This window comes from Lactuca serriola, chromosome 1 (assembly GCF_051521515.1).
Source record: "Lactuca serriola cultivar US96UC23 chromosome 1, Lser_US96UC23_V15, whole genome shotgun sequence".
In the NCBI taxonomy this organism is placed as follows: Eukaryota; Viridiplantae; Streptophyta; class Magnoliopsida; order Asterales; family Asteraceae; genus Lactuca; species Lactuca serriola.
Genome location: NC_136408.1, coordinates 40179578 through 40189472, shown reverse-complemented (window position 1 = coordinate 40189472; position 9895 = coordinate 40179578). Strand labels below are relative to the sequence as shown.

General features: G+C 36.4%; 2 protein-coding genes across 2 annotated transcripts; one reads left to right on the top strand and one right to left on the bottom strand.

The window, feature by feature from the left end:
* Positions 1-697: 697 nt before the first annotated feature.
* LOC145084602 (DEAD-box protein abstrakt) lies at positions 698-3769 on the top strand. Its single transcript, XM_079023457.1, has 3 exons — positions 698-877; positions 1728-2629; positions 2710-3769. The coding sequence occupies exons 1-3, from the start codon at positions 875-877 to the stop codon at positions 3572-3574; spliced, it is 1770 nt and encodes a 589-aa protein (XP_078879583.1). The 5' UTR covers positions 698-874; the 3' UTR covers positions 3575-3769.
* Positions 3770-4760: 991 nt separating this feature from the next.
* LOC145084586 (pyrophosphate-energized vacuolar membrane proton pump-like) lies at positions 4761-7931 on the bottom strand. The gene is made up of 6 exons (XM_079023456.1): positions 7562-7931; positions 6848-7422; positions 6376-6755; positions 6194-6280; positions 5287-6088; positions 4761-5217 (listed from the first exon to the last, which is right to left on the bottom strand). The coding sequence occupies exons 1-6, from the start codon at positions 7809-7811 to the stop codon at positions 5008-5010; spliced, it is 2304 nt and encodes a 767-aa protein (XP_078879582.1). The 5' UTR covers positions 7812-7931; the 3' UTR covers positions 4761-5007.
* Positions 7932-9895: the final 1964 nt, after the last annotated feature.

The following is a 9895-nucleotide window of genomic DNA, read 5'->3' as shown; positions in this document are numbered from 1 at the left end:
TCTTGTTACCAAACTTCCATGAGTTTTCCGTCTGATTTGCATCATATAGTTCCTTCACTCTGCCCATATTGACGTTTTCTTTTGGTTTTTTCCATAACGATCATCTTCACTAACGATACAATATGTTGACGTTAAAACAATATCTTCATCAACGTCCTATTTATCGCATATTGGGTTTTTTTCCGATATTTTGTAAGGTTTGAATATTTTCAGTGATAAGGAATTTACGAAAAACTGTGAGGTTTTATAGTTTTGAAAGTTTTGAAAAATCTTAAGCATCCTCAAGATTTAAAATAAAATTTAGATCTATGTTATCAAAGAAATCAAAAGGGTTTAGAAATGAAAATTTGAGATGAGATATGAAGTATATTAATATTATATTCTATTTATGGAGATTTTTTTTTTGAAATTTTAGATTTTTTTACTAGAATATATTCATCCGTTTATTTGATCAACACGTCACAAGAAAAGATTTATGTAAACCTTTGTGAGCTGGGTTACACGGGTGGCCTAGTTCACTAAAACTAAATTAATATTCTTTTTTTTTGTTAATGAAAACCGAGGAGCCGCATGCCAAAACCCAACCAATGGGGATAGTCTAAGGATCCAACATCAATAGACTGTAAAAGGGACTAAATCGTTAAGCAATTTATTGTTTAGATCCTTATCGCAAAAATAAGAAAAATTTGGTTAAATCTGCATATTGGCAAATAGCGAGGGGCAATTTGGTTATTCCTTCTCTCTTTCTTGCTATGTCGGTCTCTGAGTTCAATCTGGAAGAAACGATTAAAGTAGCGAACTAGCTACGCGCTTGAGTTTTGTAACATTACTGCTGCAAGTATCCTATCGTGAACCCTAAGCGACCTGCTGAATCATGGTATGTATCACGCAAATTTCTTGTAGTTCCCCTTACTTTTTTATTGGTAAAATTTCACAGATTGGGCGACAATGAACAAGTAGATGATTTAGTTTGTGGGTTTGGTTGGAATTCGTATTTATTTTTCCGATGTCTTTTGATTCTTCTTTGGGGGAATTTCTTATTAAGACTGATGTATGACCATTAGCTAGTACTTGGTCACCTTGAAAGTTAGGGATTTGAAAACTTCTAGTTATCAATCCAAAAGTAATTACGTTAAAAGTATGTTTGCTATCTATTTGCATCTTAGAACATCAGTAGAAATCACTTAGCTCTCTTCCGAATGAAGAGGGTGGTTTGTGAGTTCGTTGTGAAGTTTAGTAGATTGAGAGTTATAGCCGTTCGATGAAATGGCTGAATGGGTATTCTTTCCTTGTAACCTTGCTTCTATTCTATGTATTTATATTCCCAAATTCTGTTAGCAAACCTAATATAGGGCTGTTAGCTAGTACTTGTGTAGCTTGAAAGTTGAGGATTTGAAAGTTTCTCATATAATTTCTAGTTATAACTTTAACTGCAGCCCAATTAGAATAAGTTTATTATCATGTGTTTTTTCAATTTTGCATCTGGGAATATCACTAGAAATGACATAGCTCTTTTCAAAGAGGACAACATTTAAGTTCATTTTGGTGTTTAGTGGGGTTGAGACCTTTAACTGTTTGATGAAATGCCTGAGAGAAGTTTTTTCATTGCAATCTTGTATTTTGATACTTAAATTCTCAGATCTTAAACTCCCTCCTTGATTCTGGAAGCTTTAGACTCCAGAGTTTGAATTTGGACACCTTGCTTACATGTTTAGAGCTTCTTTCAGGATATGGAGAATGAAGATGACTATGTGGAATACGTCCCTATTACAAAACGAAGGGCAATTGTGGCACAAAAGATTCTCCAACGTAAAGGGCAAGCTTCAACTTTTGAAGATGAAGCAGAAAAGGCAAAAGAAGTAGAAATGAAACCAAGTTTGCTTGTAAAAGCTTCCCAACTGAAACGCGATCAACCTGAAGTCACACCTGCAGAACAAGCAGTCCAACAAGAAAAAGAAATGATGGAAAATCTTTCTGATAGAAAAACTTTAATGTCAGTTCGTGAACTTGCAAAAGGTATCACATACACTGAGCCTCTACCAACAGGATGGAAACCCCCTTTACCCATAAGAAGAATGTCTCAAAAAGCATGCGATGGGATCAGAAAACAATGGCATATCATTGTTGATGGTGATGAAATCCCTCCACCAATCAAAAACTTCAAAGACATGAGATTCCCAGATCCTGTTTTGAAAAAACTGAAAGAAAAAGGAATAGTACAACCAACACCTATTCAAGTTCAAGGATTACCCGTGATTCTATCTGGAAGGGACATGATTGGAATAGCATTTACAGGGTCTGGAAAAACATTAGTGTTTGTGTTACCATTGATTATGATGGCATTACAGGAGGAGATTATGATGCCAATTGCAGCAGGGGAAGGACCTTTTGGGTTGGTTATTTGTCCTTCTAGAGAGTTAGCTAGACAGACATTTGAAGTTGTGGAAGAGTTTTTATTACCCTTAAGAGAATTTGGATTTCCAGAAATTCGACCCTTGCTTTGTATTGGAGGTGTCGATATGAGATCACAATTGGATATTGTCAAGAGAGGTGTTCATATTGTCGTTGCTACCCCTGGAAGATTGAAAGACCTTCTTGCCAAAAAGAAAATGAATCTTGATAATTGTCGGTAAGCATTTCAAATATTATTTTTATAAACAAATCAATAAAAGTAGATTGCTATTTTCTAAAAATTAGGGTTTTACGCAGGTATCTAACTTTAGATGAGGCAGATAGATTAGTGGACCTCGGATTCGAAGATGACATACGCGAAGTATTCGACCACTTCAAAGCCCAAAGACAAACACTCCTCTTTTCCGCCACCATGCCCGCAAAAATCCAAAACTTTGCCCGAAGTGCCCTGGTCAAACCCGTAACAGTCAACGTGGGCCGTGCGGGGGCCGCCAATCTTGATGTCATCCAAGAAGTCGAATACGTAAAACAAGAAGTCAAACTCGTGTACCTTCTAGAATGTCTCCAAAAAACCCCACCTCCCGTTTTAGTCTTTTGCGAAAACAAAGCTGACGTGGACGACATCCACGAATACCTTTTACTGAAAGGAGTTGAAGCGGTTGCCATTCATGGAGGGAAAGATCAAGAGGAGAGAGAATACGCGATCTCGTCTTTCAAAGCGAGTAAGAAAGATGTTTTGGTGGCTACAGATGTGGCTTCAAAGGGTTTGGATTTTCCGGATATTCAACATGTGATTAATTACGATATGCCGGCTGAAATTGAGAACTATGTGCATAGGATTGGGAGGACTGGGAGGTGTGGGAAGACTGGGATTGCGACTACTTTTATTAATAAGAATCAAAGTGAGACTACGCTGCTTGATTTGAAACATTTGTTGCAAGAAGCCAAACAGAGGATTCCACCGGTTTTGGCGGAGTTGAATGATCCGATGGAAGATGTTGATGCGATTACGAATGCGAGTGGTGTGAAAGGGTGCGCGTATTGTGGTGGGCTCGGGCATAGGATTGGGGTTTGTCCTAAATTGGAACATCAGAAGAGTATGCAGATTGCGAGTTCTAGGAGGGATTACTTTGGGTCTGGAGGGTATAGAGGGGAAATATGAGTTGTAACTCACTTGTTCTCCTCTTTAATGTTTCTTTTACTACCATACAGAGTGTACTAATTCCCTTAGTTTTATCAGATTTTTTTTTTTTTTTTAATATGGAGGTACTGCTTGCCAATGTTAGATCTCAAATTTAATTTTCGTGACATTTTCTTAATCTACTATCTACTTCCACTGGGGGATGGAGTTTTGTGAGGTCTATCCACATCAATGTGTATTATTATTTATTGCAGGTGTAAAACGAGAGGCCCTGAACAAATTCCCTTCTTTGCAAATACACTGCCAACTTTATGATTGAAATGTCGAAGTCTTTTGTGCTTCAACTTTAGCTTGGACTCTTGTTGCAGAAAAAGCAGCTTGCACCTCGTGCAATGCTCATTCTTTTCACTGTTACTTTAAATATATAATTGTCATTTGAATCTTTGGCCAACATTCAACTAATTTTGACTGGTATCATGTATAAATAACACATTCTTTTGCTGCCATTCACTTGTGTGACTGTCTTTTGCTCTGATGTTTTTGCAAATTCTTTGAAAATGACTCGTTTTTGACATTTTTCACATTTTGGAAGGTGGATGCATGGCCATTTCTTCCACAATGAGAGAAGTCACATTTTGATGCATTATCAGTATTTGAAAGAATTTCCCTTCTTGTTGTTCATCTCATGTTTCTTTCGTTTTCCTCATTCGATCCACTGATTTTCTTCTTGTACTCGGATCATATTGTTGAATTGCTTGGCTAATAAATGCATGCTTCCTTCAAGAGATTCAAACATGAAAGAATATAAATGAATGTTCACAAACATAATCATCATAATTGAATGAATGAGACAATTGAACACTGTTCTTTCATGTAACTAAACAAACATAAAAGAATGTTTTCTAGTGGTCTAATACAATATTCTACCATGCCCGGTCAAGAAATTCCATAATCGGCCTATATCGGCTTATAACTTGGCCACAGTAATCGGTGCGAAATTAAACTATTCTCTGAAAAGTATATTCACTTTGAAAATTTCGAAAATACTATTCTCTAAATAAGTTTTATCCTACTGCTTTTTTTAGTAGACGAGTTAGCATTTTTCTTGTGTACAACTGGTGTAGGGCACAGTACACAGTACTTATTGCACGTGTTAGGCACAGTATTTTTCAGAATGTTTTACTTCTTTAAAAAATAGACGACCATGTAGTGAAACTAATTTCTTTTTCTTATATTCACCAAGAACAGAAACTACAATGTCATTTTCTCTATGACTAAAGAAAACAAGGATCACAATCATAACAAAGCATAAAAAAGTACTAAACAAAACCAACAAACTAACACCATGACACATGTTCTAATTTCTAAACCAAAATCTCCTTTTATCACCATCATCACTACCTGTTCCTGTCTGCTAACTTAAACAAACCTAACTAAACAGATCTCAAGAACTATCAACCCCAAATCTTAAACAGCAAACCACCATGAGCAGCAAAAAACGGAGCAAACACAAGCGATTCAACAGCCATAAGTTTAATCAAAATATTCAGTGAAGGCCCAGAAGTATCCTTAAGTGGGTCCCCAATCGTGTCACCAATCACTGCCGCCTTATGTGGGTCCGACCCCTTCGGTCCAAGTGTCCTCGCATGCTCCGATGCCCCAGCCTAAGATAACCATTAAAACAATCAAAACTTCACCACAATAAATAAATAAATAGATAAACACAAACCCACCTCAATATACTTCTTTGCATTGTCCCAGGCGCCACCTGTATTTGAAGCCGAAATCGCCACCTGGACGCCCGAAACCAACGCGCCAGCTAGGACACCTGAAAGCGTCTCCACCCCAAAAAACGTCCCAACAATTAGCGGAGTCAGCATGACAAGGGCGCCAGGTGGAATCATCTCCTTAAGAGACGCATCCGTCGAGATCTTGACACATGTCGCGTAATCTGGTTTTGCAAGCCCTTCCATTAAACCAGGAATCGTATTAAACTGCCTACGAACTTCCTCCACCATTTTCAAAGCTGCACTCCCCACACTTTTCATAGTCATGGCTGAGAACCAGTACGGAAGCATTGCACCAACAATTAAACCGATAAAAACTTTCGGTGTCAAAACATCGACTGTCTCAATTCCCGCACGGCTCACAAATGCGCCGAATAGCGCGAGGGAGACTAACGCGGCGGATCCGATTGCAAATCCTTTTCCGATGGCGGCGGTGGTGTTTCCGGCAGCATCGAGGGCGTCAGTGCGTTCGCGGATTCTGTGGCTCATTCCGGCCATTTCAGCGATTCCACCGGCGTTGTCGCTGATGGGACCGTACGCATCAATCGCAAGTCCGGTTGCGATGGTGCTGAGCATTCCGAGGGCAGCAACTGCGATTCCGTACATGGCGGCAAAGGTGAAACTGACAAAGATGCTGATGGCAATGGCGAAGATGGGAATGATTACAGATTTGTAGCCCAATGCGAGCCCGAAGATTACGTTTGTTGCGGCTCCGGTTCTGCAGGAATCAGCAACATCTTGCACAGGGCTGCAGGAAAGAGATGCATGAGTTCATTATTATGTAGTTGTACTGTGTTTTACATACAAAATTATAATTTGTTGATGGGACATGATTATAATTTGACATACATACCTATAAGCATTGCTGGTGTAGTATTCTGTCACAAAACCGATGATAAGTCCAGCCCAAAGACCAACACATACACACAAGAAAAGTTGCCTGCATACACATGACCACAAGAAAGTATACACCAACTATTATATTGTGAAGGACAAAATTGTAAATAAGTGGAAAAACAGTGGACTTTTGCTTACCAGTTATGCACGACCTTCTGTGCACCGAAATTAAAGATTGTGAACGATGTGGGAAGTGCAATGAAGCTAACAATTGCAATACCCACAGTCATAAGAACAGTGGAGATAATAAGCTGCTTCTTCAAAGTTGTTTGGATTTCATCGACTTCTCTGATCTCAAAGAAATCAGTTGCGAAAAGAGTGGTTATTAAGCAAACAAGAATTCCAACAGAGCTCACGAGTAATGGATAGCACATTGCTGTGAAATCATGCTCTATTCCAAAAGAAGAAATGGAAGCAACAACAAGTGCAGCACAAGATGATTCCGCATATGACCCAAAAAGATCAGATCCCATTCCAGCAATGTCCCCCACATTGTCCCCAACATTATCAGCAATCACCTAAATCAAGAACAAGAGTAAAAAGTAAAAACACAAACTTTGATGTGAAACTAGATGAAAAGGGACTTAAGAATGGTTTAACGTGGAGTTACAGCAGGGTTTCTGGGATCATCTTCTGGAATGTTTCGTTCGACTTTCCCTACAAGGTCAGCACCAACATCAGCAGCTTTAGTATATATACCTCCACCAACTCTTCCAAACAGAGCCATTGAAGAACCACCGAGTCCATAACCAGTTATGGCCTCAAAAAGTCCTTCCCAGTCATCCCCATAGTAGATCTTGAACAGATTAATGGCAATGTATAGAACTAAAAGTCCGTTTGCTGCAAGAAGAAACCCCATCACAGCACCAGATCTAAATGCTGTCTCAAAAGCTTTACCAACGCCTTTTCTGGCTTCTAGGGTTGTTCTAGCGTTGGCATAAGTGGCTATTTTCATCCCAAGGAAACCTGAAATGATGGAGGTGATGGCACCAAGCAAGAAGGCGATTGTACTGAAGAGAGCAGTTGCAATTGCAGGCTTGCACATTCTGGATACATCGTAGGTGCACGGCTGGCTCTTTCTGCTAAACCCCTCAACAGAACCAAGAAAAACGAAGATAAAAAATGCAAACACAACCATGAAAATACCAACGTACTTATACATGGTGACCAAAAAGGAGGTTGAACCTGTTGAATAATGAATATGAAACAAAACCAAAAACAAGTGCTGAATTAGCAGAGAAAACATCAATTCTGAGATACAAAACGATGAGATATTATCATTCGAACATATGAACAAGAGGAAGATATCCGAGAGAGATGTTACCTTCGGAGATTGCATTCTGAATCTCGGCACATTTACTAACGACGTTATGATCATTAAGTCCCTCCTCTTCTTCAATTAAGTAGTCATCGTATCCATTTTTGTTGCTGATAGACGGAGGACCATTACGGTCTGGTGTAACTTTTACTCTAGAGACTACCACCCACTGAAACAGCGAGAAAATGATACCAATCACGGCGCATACAGGAATAATTATTTCCGTCGCAAAACTTGACAGTAACGCCGGACTCATGGTATCGGAAACCTAGTACGTCACCGGAGAATGGAAGGAATAAAAGGAAGGAAGAAGGTAAGTAAGAAATGTTTTTGGGAGAAGAATGAAGTAAAAAGCGGTGAGCTTTTATAGTTGGAGGGGTGAGAGGGAAAGGTAAGAAGATAAGATAGAGAGTGCCGAGTGGAGCATTTTATCTGATTGAGTCTTTTAGGGTTCTTCGGTGCAGCCGCACTTTTAATCCAACGGTCCGATTTTGCCGATCGAGTATCATCCTAGGGCATGAATTTTCCTTTAATAGATTTAAGGATGTGTTTGAATGTTAGGTTTTGAAAAATCTTTAATAGAGACCAATGAATGAAAATGAAAATTGAAAAATAAGGAATAAACGAATCAATTAACACCTACATCCCAATTTTAGTATCGGAAAAAAAGGAAAATATGGAAAGAAAATAAAGAAAAGTAATGTAAAGTAAGAAAAAGAAATCTACTATAATAAATGAAGGTTTTTTTGCCACATGTCCTATTCTCATTCATTTGGATACATGTCATTTTCTAGAATTTTTAAATTTTCTATTTTCCACTTGTCATTTTATTGTATTTTTCATTTTATTAAATTAAAATTCCATATTTAATATGTAAGGTAATATATATGTAAAGTATTTATTAAAAATGGTTTATATATATGTAATGTATTCAATACATTAAAGCCTTACTAATTTTAATAATTTAAATTTTTTCTTATTTTTCTTATAAATTCAAACTTTTTCAAATTGTTAAAATTTCATATTTAATTTTTTTTAATTAAACCCATGTATTCATGTAATACATGGGTCTCACACCTAGTTGTATAATAAAGGGATATTAGGAAAAAAAAACACTCATACTTCCTTCCAAATCTCTTTAATTTTGGGTTAAAATTAAGAAAGATTATCTTTGTTTTTTTATTATCATCTTTCAAATTTCTTACAAAAATAATATCGAAAACTATATAAATTTTTCTTGTTTTTTTATTTCGCTACACTTCCTTATTCTTCACTTCTTAATTTGGATTCTGGGACAATTTGAAAGTGTCAGAATGTAATATAAAGTGTTGATCGTTAAAAACAAATATGTATTAGTTAGAAGCATATATAAAGGATTGTAAAAAATAATTGTAACGTCCCAAAAATTACTAAAATATTTTTCATTTGAAAACAGATTGACCAATTAAAACATTTAACTTAAAAACAATAAGTGACATTCATTTTTTTGAAACCATAATCTTATGAGAGTTGAATTATAGGACAACGGAAAATCATTATCTTAGATGTGTGTGTATAGTCCCCTCGAACTATTCTCATGAACAAGTTGCAAAACGTTTTATCCATAACTGTAAGCATAAAGTTTAGTGAGTTCCCAAGTATACCACATATTTCATCACTAGTTGTGAGACTCGTATATTATACGGGTTGATTAAAACAAAATGTTAAGTACGAACGATTAAATAGAAATTTTATTTGAATTTGAAATTGAAATAAGTGAAAATTATGAGAAAAAAAAACATGCAAAAAATAAATAAATAAAAATTATGTGTTTAGTGTGTACTAAACGGGTTAATGATAACAAAATGTTAAACATAAAGGTTTAAACTGTAAATTTATTTGAAATTGAATTTGAAATTTAAAATTTAAAATTTAAAATTTAAAATTTAAAATTTAAAATTTAAAATTTAAAATTTAAAATTTGAAATTTGAAATTAATAGTCATTATGGTAGGTTTAATTTATGGAAACTAAATTAATGATATATTGAAAATGAAAATTAAAGTAATGACAAGTGGAAAATAAATATATCTCAAATTATGACAAAATGACATGTGGCTAATTTTATGAGAGAATGACATGTGGCAAAGTCATTTTCATTTATTGGGGTAGATATATACAATGCATCCAGACAAAGTCCTCGACTCTAAAGTCGACCTACCTGCCCTCTCTATCACGAGCATACATCATACATAACGGGCCCAACTCAAACATATAGTGTTCGATTAGGTGCCTAAGCTCATAACTATAATTTGTATGTACTTGATTTGACAGTAGCATGATCCTTTTGGGTTACATTCAC